Consider the following 10,872-nt stretch of genomic DNA (forward strand, 5'->3'; position numbering starts at 1 on the left):
GTGTTGTGTTATTAGTAGCAGGCCGTTTTTACGATGGGCCGGGAGCAATGAAAAAGGAGCCCCCCACACGGCCCACTTCCAGCTCTCAATTATTCGCTCGCTTCCGCCGCCACAGGGACAGGGTTCATCAGCACAAGCTGCTTGCTTGTCTGGTGGTCTCAGGCGCCGCCGCCGCCGCCGTCCTCCTCCTCTACTGGTACTGCAGGATATCCATGCTCTCTCACTTGCATCGGTTTCTTCTCTTCCCACGCTTCTATTCGGAGCAGAGCAGTTGCTGATTCCCTTGCTGCGCTAGTTTAATCTCAGATTTTGATTCGGGGTTCGACTAAATTTCGTCGGATGGACACCCAGCCGGTACTCGCTCCCGCTATCGATGCCAGCGCTAGCGTCATGTGCCAGCTGCTGAGCCCCGAGGGAGACCCTCTCGGCGCTGCGCTCTATCTGCCCCAGAACGTCGGCACCCCGCAGCTCCAGGAGATTGTCAATCAGCTCCTCCACAATGTATTACTTTACTCTAATTTGTTTTCTTTCCCCCTCTTTTTATCTTACCTTGCTTCCCTATTGCTAATTCATTGATGTATTGTATTCATCCATTCATTCAGGAGGAGAAGTTGCCCTATGCATTCTACGTTGGAGACGAGGAGCTCTCTGTCCAGCTGGGCGCTTACATGCGGCAAAAGAATGGTGGGATGAGATCCCTCGACATTTTAGTGCATTCCCCTTTTGTCTCTTGATTTCTTTTTATTTATGAAAGGCAAACTGTGTCGTCTGTGCTGCCATCTAATTCCTACTTGCATCCCTTGTTTTCTTAAAATCTAGCCAATGTTGAGGTTACTCTGCGCATAGTATGCCAACCACAAGCACTTTTCCGGATCAGGCCGGTCAACCGATGCTCTGCCACGATTGCTGGTATGTCACCCTGCCTGTTGTTCTGTTAGTCATCCCTCCTAGCTATTATTTTGTTGAGAAAATAAAAATACACACAATTGTTCGTTTTACTTGTCATATCCAGTTAATTCAATAATATCTTGTCTACCACAACATTGTGGTCATATTCAGTTAATTCAATAATAAAAATACACACGATTATTATGTTTCTTTTGGGTGTGTTTGTTTGCCAACCACAACTCGCCATACCCTAACCTTCAGCATGCTTAGCCACCGTTTGGAGGAAACTCCGGCATCTCTTGTGTGTTTTTAGCAGCCATTCCTTGCCAAAAGTTAGGCGAGCTGTGCTTTAGTTATCACCAAACAATAAATTTCTCCTTGAATGGTCTACTCACTATCTTCTCTTTCTGCAGGCCACACGGAAGCTGTAATTGCTGTTTCTTTTAGCCCTGATGGAAAGAGTTTGGCGAGTGGTTCAGGTGACACCAATGTTCGCTTTTGGGACCTGAGTACACAGACTCCATTGTTCACATGTAAAGGTGGAATGCTCAGTACCCTATCCTTGTTTATTAGTGATTTACTGCAATGCTGCCCATTCCTTAAATTCTGGTCCTTGGGTAGGTTGCATACATCCATGTTGGCCAATTTAATCTTAGGTGCATGGCAAACCACTAAAATGACCTTGGAACTAGCCTTATTAGCAGAGTGATTGGACAAGACAGGATTACTATAATATAATACGCTGATAATCCTTCTTTGCACTTTTGGTGTATAAACATATGAATTTGAACCTTTGAATCATTGAATGATGAGCTTCTTTACAGAGTGTGTTTCAACCTATATTGTGCATGTTCAAACCCATTCTTTGCAATGAACATTGAACGCACTACAGGAACCATTTTTAAGCCTAATAATACTCCCTCTGTCCAAAAGTCAAAAGCGTCTTGGCAAAATTGAGTTTTCTAGAAGTCTAAATTGTCTAAGCTTCTCTATCCTGTTTTACTTGGTTTCCAGCACTCACAACTCGTGTTCCTGGCCAAATGAATGCATTGCCGTTCATATACTCCCTCTGTCAGGTTGGTTATTCATCTAGGAGCCTCCACATGCAACAGCGTTAGCATCTGTTTACATGGGAAAATGGACAGACGCTGGTGCATTAGAATGGGCATGCCTGGAGTCCTCCTTGGTAACAGTGCAAGGCTTATATGTTTTAGACCTTTGGATGGAGGGGTTATGATTTTATGGCATTTATACCCTATCTTCTATATGCAATCTCTGTTGTAGCACACTTTAAGCTTTTGCTAGTAAAGCCTGCCAGTTTCTACTGTGACAGTATTGTCGAGTTTGTCTTGCTTGTATGTTCTTTCTTTGCTGCACTCTATAACTTGTGAGACTTTTGATAGTTGCACATCTGTGCACTGCGCTTCTCCTATTTTCTTTCTAACCCTTCATATTACAGGACACAAAAATTGGGTTCTCTGCATTGCGTGGTCACCTGATGGAAAACAACTTGTTAGTGGAAGCAAGTCGGGAGAACTAATATTATGGGACCCAAAAACTGGAAACCAGTTGGGCACTCCACTTATGGTACAATCATGCATTGTTTAGTTTTTTAGTCCTAGGCCTGCTGGACGATGATTTTATAATTATGGTAGCCTTTCTTTTCTGCGTTGTTAGGCTAGACTGTCCTGTGCATCTATTCCCAAGCATGCATTTGTACAGTAGGTTAAATGTATCCATATCATACTTTGCATCTTTCAGATGTTTCTGTTTCCAATGTCCACCACTCATTTAGTGTGCCTTGTGTTACAAAATAGGGACACAGGAAATGGATTACTGCTGTATCATGGGAGCCAGTTCATTTACAGTCTCCATGCCGCCGCTTTGTAAGTGCAAGCAAGGATGGTGATGCTCGCATTTGGGACGTCACCACAAGGAAATGTATTATTTCCCTTACAGGTCACACTAGTTCAGTGACTTGTGTCAAGTGGGGTGGAGATGGTTTGATTTATACTGGGTAAGACTTAAATTATTGGTCCTTTCATGTTTTGGAAAAATATTATAGCTTCGGCCTCTTGTATTCTGCACTTATTCACTTACTATGGTGGGAAATATGAGTGCTCTTGAATAATTGTTTTTTACTAACAAATCCAGTGATTCCTTCATGGTTCAATACTGTATACTATACACTAGCATTATACAGAGTATGAGAAAAATAAAATAAGACCTGCTGATCTATTAAGTGTGAAAACTTTGCTTCTTATCTTTTCATCAATAGGAATAAACTGTGTCTTCATCATAGATTCATTGCAAATTCTTCTGATGGTTTTGTTCCCCTTTTTCTATGAATATAAGGTGAAGTCTGCCTGTGTGCCAATTCTTAAGGTTTTTTCTTTCGAGTATTGTGGAAAAAGAATTTGATTCTCAGCTAACAAAAGCAAAACTCCCTCCTGGTCTCAGTTAGATAATTCCTAGGTTTACTATTGTAACCTAGTCGGGTAACAAGACAAATTATCTGACAACCAGAAATAATGGCTTGTTCACTTACATATGTTTTCTCCCTTTTTAAAAAATTCTGTGCTCCTTGATACTTTATTCAACCCAGATGTCTACAGACATGATAAATCACTTTTAGTTGACCATAAGTTCTTAAATTGTCATTACAAATGACGCACAATAAGAAACCTTACTCTTATGTTTTTTTAACTTGAAGTTATATTTTTCCACATATCAGTCTGAACACAATTCTTCTTTCACTGTAGTTCTCAAGATTGTTTAATCAAAGTATGGGAAACTTCTCAGGGAAAGTTGGTCAAAACATTGAAGGTGTGCATCAATCCACAGAATATTTGCATACTTATGCTCTGATGCTCATGTGCCTGGATACTCGATTATTGCTTTGTTTAACTTAAGAGTTTATAACTGTAGTTTACTTAATCGTATTCAGAAGTTTTATCTCACTTTAAAATCATTGGTGTTTTTATTTCATTTTCTAAAATTAATTGTTCGTACATATTCAGGGTCACGGGCACTGGGTGAATTCGCTTGCCTTGAGCACGGAATATGTTCTCCGTACTGGAGCATATGACCACACAGGCAAAACGTTTTCGACTGCCGAAGAAATGAAAGAGGTATATTGATGGCACTTGGCCTAGTGCTTGTATTTCCTTTTATTTTTTTGCCTATCCTAATAGAAAATTAGTTTTGGCTCAAGATTACATATAATATATGTCACCTTTTTTATGAATATCATCTTTTGTAATATTTTTCCTCTTCACCTGACAACCTTCTGTATTTAGGCTGCTCTTGTGAGATACAAGAAGATGAGGGGTAATGCTCCGGAGAGACTAGTTTCTGGTTCTGATGATTTTACAATGTTTCTTTGGGAACCAACAATTAGTAAACAACCTAAAGCTCGCATGACTGGTCATCAGAAGGTATAGTGTCTCTCGTCTTATTGCCTCCAGACAACATTCTTTTTTTTTGAAAATTCCAGACAACATTCATGTTTCTGCTGGTACATGTATTTATTTATATCCTTTGTTGTCTTAATGTGGATAGTTTACAGAGTCGTTAATGTTTATTTTCCTACTAGTTTGGTAGTTAATGCCCATGATGTATCTCCGCATTCAGTTCACAGTAGTATTTGAAATTATTATGGCTTTTCCTACTAGTTTGTCTTAATGTGGATTGCTTGATCAAGTTTTTTTTTCTTAGGTTGTGTAAGTAACTGTAGTTAATTCTTAATTTTTTGGTTATATGCAATTGTAACTGATCATTTTGTCTGTTTCTTTTTGCAGCTTGTAAACCATGTTTACTTTTCCCCTGATGGGCAATGGTTGGCAAGTGCATCCTTTGATAAATCTGTCAAGTTGTGGAACGGTATTACAGGTAAATTTGTTGCAGCTTTCAGAGGGCACGTTGCAGATGTCTACCAGATCAGGTGAGTTTAAGGAAAAGAATAGTTCCCCAGATTTCAGACATTCCAATGCTTGACACCGTTATTTCTCTGTAGCTGGTCTGCTGACAGTAGGCTTCTACTTAGCGGAAGCAAGGATTCCACTCTAAAGGTATCTATATATTTATTTATATGTGTTCACTGTTGTGTTGGTCATTCTACATGAATCTTGTACTTCCTCCCCTATAAAAAAAACTTTGTACTTCCTCTGATTGATAAATATAAGTTCATTATTAGGACACCAACATGGTATCTAATATTGCATTTTGACTTGCCTATTGTGTCCCCCCACCCCCCACAAACACACACACAAAATAAAAAAAGCAATATCAATAAGAATAAGAAGAGAGAGCTGCTCTAGGTCCTATTCCGACCAGAAGCAGCACAGCTACACATTTCAGTCGTGTTTTAAGCTAATTTCATAAGGATATATACTATCTTAATAGAGGCAGTTATATATTGTGAAGGTATTCTTCACGAGGAATGTATCAGTACCAATGTTGTTGCCAATCTATATAAAAAATTTAGAAAGTGATTGTCAAAGTTAAATGAGTTGACTTAGGGAAAACCCAGGCTGACATGTATTTTAAAATTTGAGGAAGTATCTGGTTGTACTTGTGGTGTAATTATCTGGCTTTGTTAGTAATTTCAAAAACTACCAAGTCAGCTGTGGATCAGTGCATTGTCCAAAGAAACATGAATTTAGATTGGTCTCATTTGTCTTGGTACTGAGAATTCAATGAATGGGTGTAGTAGCAGTGTCTCCAGATGCTGATGCTTGTAGGTTGGAATTTGGAATGGACATCCCGTGTTTACCCCTGTGAGTATCTGTTGCTTTGCTGATGCATTAATACATTTCAGATTTGGGATATTCGAACGCACAAGTTGAAAATGGACCTGCCGGGCCACGCAGATGAGGTATCTCGTTGCTTTGACAAAATCGAGTTGGTCATCACTATATAAATTATTATATATACTGATTATTACTGAGTATAAAGAGAGAGATAACTGAGAGGATGATGCATGTGATGATTATTAGGTGTACACAGTTGATTGGAGCCCTGACGGTGAAAAGGTGGCGTCTGGTGGCAAGGATCGGGTGCTCAAGCTATGGATGAACTGACGACCGGGGTATAGCTGCTAGGGATTGAAGTATTATGCGTAGTACATATGCAAGAAAGCTCCTGTAGGGTGATGGCATTATGTACCGTGGATGATATATGCTTTAGCGAATTATTGTAGTGATGGTATTTTGAAGGGATTTATAGAAATTTTGTCCATGTACTGGTGCTGGCATCAAAATCATCTATCTATGCATGCACAAGACAAACCAGAATGAATTTGTGCGTGAAGCAACAGAGCGTTGCAAACAGTCATTTCAAACTGATGGACACACAGACACAACCCTTCTGCACTTCGTCGTACAGGAGATCATCCGAACAGAAATTGATTATTATTATTATTATTATTATTGTTATGATTCAGGAATTCATTGATTCAGTCACGCACACAATTGCATATTTTTTTTTTTTGAGTGGTATTGCATCTTTCTTTAAAGATAATAATAAAGATACTAGCAACTGCTAAAGTGATTCGGCCCGGCCCAGAATGACCACATGGCCCATTAGTAGGTTGGGCCAGCCGAGAGGGGAAGAGATAGTACGTAGCACTTCCGTGGAAAGAGAAGGAAGGAAGAGAAACGCAGCGTCGTGTCGTGGCTAGGGTTTTGGCGTCCGGAACCGCAGGCAGCCATCCAGTTCTTTGCGGCGAGGACGAGACACGTTGTGGGGCTAGTAGGCGGCGCCTGAGGCTTCGGCGGCCCTAGTCTCTTCTCTCGGCAGGGCACAGATGGCGTCCGGCGGTCCGGCGCTCGAGCCGCTCGTCGACCGTGAGTACCCCCAAATCTACTATGGCCATATGATCTCTTCTTTCCCGATCTTCTTCTTCTTCTTCTATTCTTCTGTCTGATGCTCTCCTCCTCCTGCTTCTGCAGAGGTCATCTCCGTCATCACCAACGATGGCCGCAACATTGTGGTAAGCAAAGCCCCCCCAGTCTCTTGCTGCCGTGCCATATGGTGCTTGTGGCTAGTTAATTCATCTTGTTGCTGCAGGGTACGCTCAGGGGATTCGATCAGGCCACCAACATTATCCTCGACGAGTCCCACGAGAGGGTCTATTCTAGAAAGGTTACTTTTTGCTTGCTTCCTCCAATCAATCCTCATTTGAATTCTAAGTACTAGCCTACTAGAGATTTGCATTCAATTCACAACATATGAAACCAGCTGTTTCTGTGCAAAACATAGTAGTCACCTTTAGCACTCATGTACGATGCCAGACAAGTTATGCTGTGCTCCTCGATCTTATGAAATCATTGCCTCATATATTTTTGCTACAATCTGTCCTTTGATAATTCTGATAATAGAGCAACTTTTCAAGTTGTCACTGAGTGCCTGTTTACCACCAATCAGGCATTCAATCCACCAATCACGCATTCAATCATATTTACCCCTAGCCTTCTACATGGCACTGATTCTCTGCTTTCAAGTGCTCTGTTCTGCTGTTTCCTGTATGACTTTGAACCCTTTGTCAGGATTGATAGTCTTACAAGTATGACTAGTTCAGTACATATTGTTCATTACAGAATTTTTCTTTGCCTTTCTTCCATTTGATCCCCACTTTGTAAAGGCAGTTCTCTGTTGTGGCACTGTAAACTGGTTTATTTCATGATCCTTGGAAATTTGCTCCCAAAGATGTAAAATCCAAGAAATTTTTGGTACCTTAAGGCTGGATACTGATTTCACGCAGAATGAGTCTACACTTTACTGTGAGACCTGTGTCTCCCGGTGTTTGAATACTTGATCCTTGATAAGTTGATGAATATCGTGTGCTGCCATCCTAGTTTCATGGATTGGTTGAACTTTTCCGATTGAACTCAAGTGTGTTTGAAGTGCTTAAGAATGATTCTTTAATCTTTATACCCACTGATGATCTGGTTCATGAATATTCAATTGATTACCTTTGACATCTCTAAATATGTATGTTACTGCTCCACTTTACCACTTCAACTTTTTGCTGCATTACATGCGCACTCCATTTTTCTATGTTCGCTCTGTGGTCTTTTAAGGCACTTCCCTTAGACGGCCCTGGCCCTATGGTTGGCTTGGTTCAGAACATTTTTTCCGTGGTACAACCTTTCTTCCCCCTTCTTGTTGAATCCTCTGCTGTTGTTTGTTTTTAGAGGGATGATTTTTAGACGCCTCTCTGTTCAGCATTGCATATTCATGGAATTAGCAATCTGTAGGCTGTTGATATCTGATGGTTCTGTCTTAGGTTGTGATAGTGCTGTGAGCTATTTATCTTTGTATTATTTTGATTGATTGCACAGGTGGGTTGAAATGAAACACCAAGTGGTTGCACAATTCTTCTTGTGTACTTGCACACTGCATGTCGCGCTCTCATTATAATTCTCTAATTTCTGCTATGCATGAGAATTTAGCAGTGCATTTGGATTCTTGAACCTGATGAGAAACATTATTATTGCACTTGCAGGAGGGAGTCCAACAACTTGTTCTTGGTCTGTACATTATCAGGGGTGACAACATGTAAGCTATTTCCTCCTTGTCGTTTGAGGTTTTTGTTGCTTCCTTCTGGAGGCCTTTTTGAGGTCAATAATGCACTCGTTTTCAGTTAGTACTGCATGTGCTCGTTTTCAGAAATTTTTAGGATTCTACCAAACTGAACCTGAACATTCTTGACCTCATGTGATGCATGCAGAAGCGTTGTGGGCGAGGTTGACGAAGATCTGGATTCAAGATTGGATATGTCGAAGCTAAGGGCACATCCACTGAAGCCTGTTATCCACTGAGGTCCGTCCGAGTGTGTGTTTTGGGTACCCTGTGGACTGGATGAGTCATTGTTGCATGCGGGATGTAGCATCGTCATCATCATGAAGAGACAGGGGGACTGATGAGTAATATGAACATGTATCTTGCGTATTGTGAATCAATGAATATGTGTTGGCTGTTTGGGCTGCTTGCCTACGCATTCGATCTGTAAGATATATACTAAGATTGCAGTTGCCTCTTTTTTTTTTTTTCTGCAATTGCTTGTTGCTTGGATCCCGTGGGAGGATGGATCGTGGATGCAATTGCGAGACTGCCGGCCGGGTGGGGTGATATATGAATAGCAGCGATAAAGATCCAATGCAATGGAACTCAAGTCGTCTGAACTGAACTCAATTTGCTGTACTCGTAGATACAACATGGCTCAAAATTGGAAGAAGGAAATAAATAGAAAAAAAAAAGACTGGGAGGAGCTAGGATCCTCTCGTCGTCTTCATCATCTTCAACCTCGGAGTCAGAGGTACGGCGGCAGGCAAGAAGACATCAGTTGCAGCAGGTTTTAAGCTTAGTAGTTAGTTAATCCAATGAATCCCGGCCTTAGTAATGAGTTAGCAACTACAGTACATACATACATGTATATTATATATAAAATAGTACATACACGGGTGGGTGGTGGATGTGGAAAGAGTATATATGTAGGTGATGGAGGGGGTTGATCGAGTTGGTACGTACTTATATTAGGTGGGTGGGTGGGTGGGTGTTACAGAGACGATACAAACACGTACGTAGAATACAATGCAATGCAATGCGATAGGTGGGTATGTACGTGGTGTGAGTGAGGCTCGATCGATCAGGCACAATTAAGTAATAGATGATTTATTATTTGCTGCTGCTCTTTTTCTTGTCCTTGGTACCAGTGTCGGCTGCGGCGGCGTAGTTGCATGTGATGAAGACGCCGCCCTGGTAGCACTCTGCGCGTGCGCAGCCGACCTTGGCGGTCCTCTTTGTGACCATGAGCGCGAAGTGGCCGCACTCCATGTAGGTCCTGCCGCCGAGGCATTTTTCCCTTTGCTTGTCGTAGACGGCCTCCTCCTTGCTCCACTCTTGGATGGCGTCCGTGGCGGTGGCGTTCCAGTCGTCGTGGCTCCTGAACACGCTCTGCCCCTTGTCCCCGCTGTGCTTCAGCTGGCAGTCCTTGCGCCTGGTGTTGGACCAGCGCCGCGCCTGCCGCGCCAGCTTCCTGTCCCACTTCACGGGCGCCACGCCGTAGCGCGCGCGCAGCTGGTTGTGCCCGTCCAAGAACTCACGGGCGATGCCCTTGTACGACCCTGACCCCTTGGTCGACGCCACCAGGTGCTTCGCCTGCGCGTACTTGAGCAGCTCCTGCTGGGCGGCCTTCTCCTCCTGCGCCGCCTTCTGCGCCGCCACCTGCCGCTCCTTCTCCTTCTGCTTCTGCTTCTCCTTGTCCATCTCCTGCTCCTGCTGCTCCTTGTCGTCGCCGTCGTCGCCACCTTCCGACGGAGACGGCGGCGACGGGGCTTCCTGCTCGCCGCCGCCGCCGCCGCCGCCGCCGCCGCTCGTCGGCAGTGACGAGGAGGCCATGGCGGTGGAGGCCACGTTGGAGAGGACGACGGCCACGGCGAGAAGCAGCACTACTGCCATGCGCAGCACCACCAGGCGGCGCGCCATGCTGGTTAATTAGGCGCTAGGAATTGAACGCCCTCCTCTCTTGCCAACGTCGGAGTTGGGAAGGAGGGGGGTCCGATCCGGCGTGACGGGACAGCGCGGCGCGAGGGTCACCGGCCGGCGGGGAGCAGTACTGGCCCTCCCCGGCCGGGGGGCCTTTTATATATAATAACCGTACGACGTACGTGCGGCCTCCATTGTTTCCATTCTTGGCTTCAGTCTGCATATCTGCATGCCAATGGATCCATGCCCATGGCTGCAGACAAACCAGGAGCACCGCCCGCCTTTTTTTGGAATTACAGATCATCATTCACAGATAGTTAGCTAGCTAGCTATTTCCTGCCTCGCTGGTTCGTCCTCATCGATCGTCGTCTACTGCATGCTGTTTGTTCATACATACAAAACAGCATATTATTCAAGCATTAGCTAGCTAATTGTTAGACACAAGGAAAAACTAGGATTAATTATATATAATTATCTGAAAAGAATAATATATAG

At 43.2% G+C, this 10,872-nt stretch overlaps 3 protein-coding genes across 4 annotated transcripts; 2 read left to right on the top strand and 1 right to left on the bottom strand.

Moving 5' to 3' along the window:
- On the top strand, positions 39-6,186 carry LOC8065340 (notchless protein homolog). 2 transcript variants are annotated; one of them, XM_002440337.2, is made up of 14 exons: positions 39-196; positions 307-501; positions 603-684; positions 820-909; positions 1,302-1,427; positions 2,348-2,475; positions 2,706-2,905; positions 3,651-3,714; positions 3,909-4,019; positions 4,188-4,325; positions 4,689-4,831; positions 4,904-4,958; positions 5,708-5,764; positions 5,886-6,186. In XM_002440337.2, exons 2-14 carry the CDS (start codon positions 340-342, stop codon positions 5,967-5,969), a joined length of 1,440 nt encoding a protein of 479 aa, XP_002440382.1. In that variant the 5' UTR covers positions 39-196; positions 307-339; the 3' UTR covers positions 5,970-6,186. The 2 variants fall into 2 exon arrangements, with proteins under 2 accessions (XP_002440382.1, XP_021304106.1); XM_021448431.1 differs by having other exon boundaries at positions 80-196; positions 296-501; positions 5,886-6,176.
- LOC110430611 (sm-like protein LSM8) lies at positions 6,528-8,937 on the top strand. Its single transcript, XM_021448433.1, has 5 exons — positions 6,528-6,734; positions 6,840-6,880; positions 6,958-7,032; positions 8,396-8,448; positions 8,621-8,937. The coding sequence occupies exons 1-5, from the start codon at positions 6,695-6,697 to the stop codon at positions 8,709-8,711; spliced, it is 300 nt and encodes a 99-aa protein (XP_021304108.1). The 5' UTR covers positions 6,528-6,694; the 3' UTR covers positions 8,712-8,937.
- On the bottom strand, positions 9,066-10,515 carry LOC8066569 (pathogenesis-related protein PRMS). The gene has a single exon (XM_002441598.2). It carries the CDS (start codon positions 10,375-10,377, stop codon positions 9,568-9,570), a length of 810 nt encoding a protein of 269 aa, XP_002441643.1. The 5' UTR covers positions 10,378-10,515; the 3' UTR covers positions 9,066-9,567.

The sequence above is a fragment of the Sorghum bicolor genome, chromosome 9 (assembly GCF_000003195.3).
Source record: "Sorghum bicolor cultivar BTx623 chromosome 9, Sorghum_bicolor_NCBIv3, whole genome shotgun sequence".
NCBI lineage: Eukaryota > Viridiplantae > Streptophyta > Magnoliopsida > Poales > Poaceae > Sorghum > Sorghum bicolor.

What these genes read in the sequence shown, in the direction of transcription:
- LOC8066569 (XM_002441598.2), bottom strand. Translation starts at nt 10,377, where the DNA reads ATGGCGCGCCGCCTGGTGGTGCTGCGCATGGCAGTAGTGCTGCTTCTC.
- LOC8065340 (XM_002440337.2), top strand. Translation starts at nt 340, where the DNA reads ATGGACACCCAGCCGGTACTCGCTCCCGCTATCGATGCCAGCGCTAGC. An exon ending in AGTTGGTCAAAACATTGAAG is followed by an intron (nt 3,715 to 3,908) that starts GTGTGCATCAAT and finishes GTACATATTCAG; the next exon opens with GGTCACGGGCACTGGGTGAA. An exon ending in GCAAGGATTCCACTCTAAAG is followed by an intron (nt 4,959 to 5,707) that starts GTATCTATATAT and finishes AATACATTTCAG; the next exon opens with ATTTGGGATATTCGAACGCA.
- LOC110430611 (XM_021448433.1), top strand. Translation starts at nt 6,695, where the DNA reads ATGGCGTCCGGCGGTCCGGCGCTCGAGCCGCTCGTCGACC. An exon ending in GCTCGAGCCGCTCGTCGACC is followed by an intron (nt 6,735 to 6,839) that starts GTGAGTACCCCC and finishes CTGCTTCTGCAG; the next exon opens with AGGTCATCTCCGTCATCACC. An exon ending in AGAGGGTCTATTCTAGAAAG is followed by an intron (nt 7,033 to 8,395) that starts GTTACTTTTTGC and finishes TTGCACTTGCAG; the next exon opens with GAGGGAGTCCAACAACTTGT.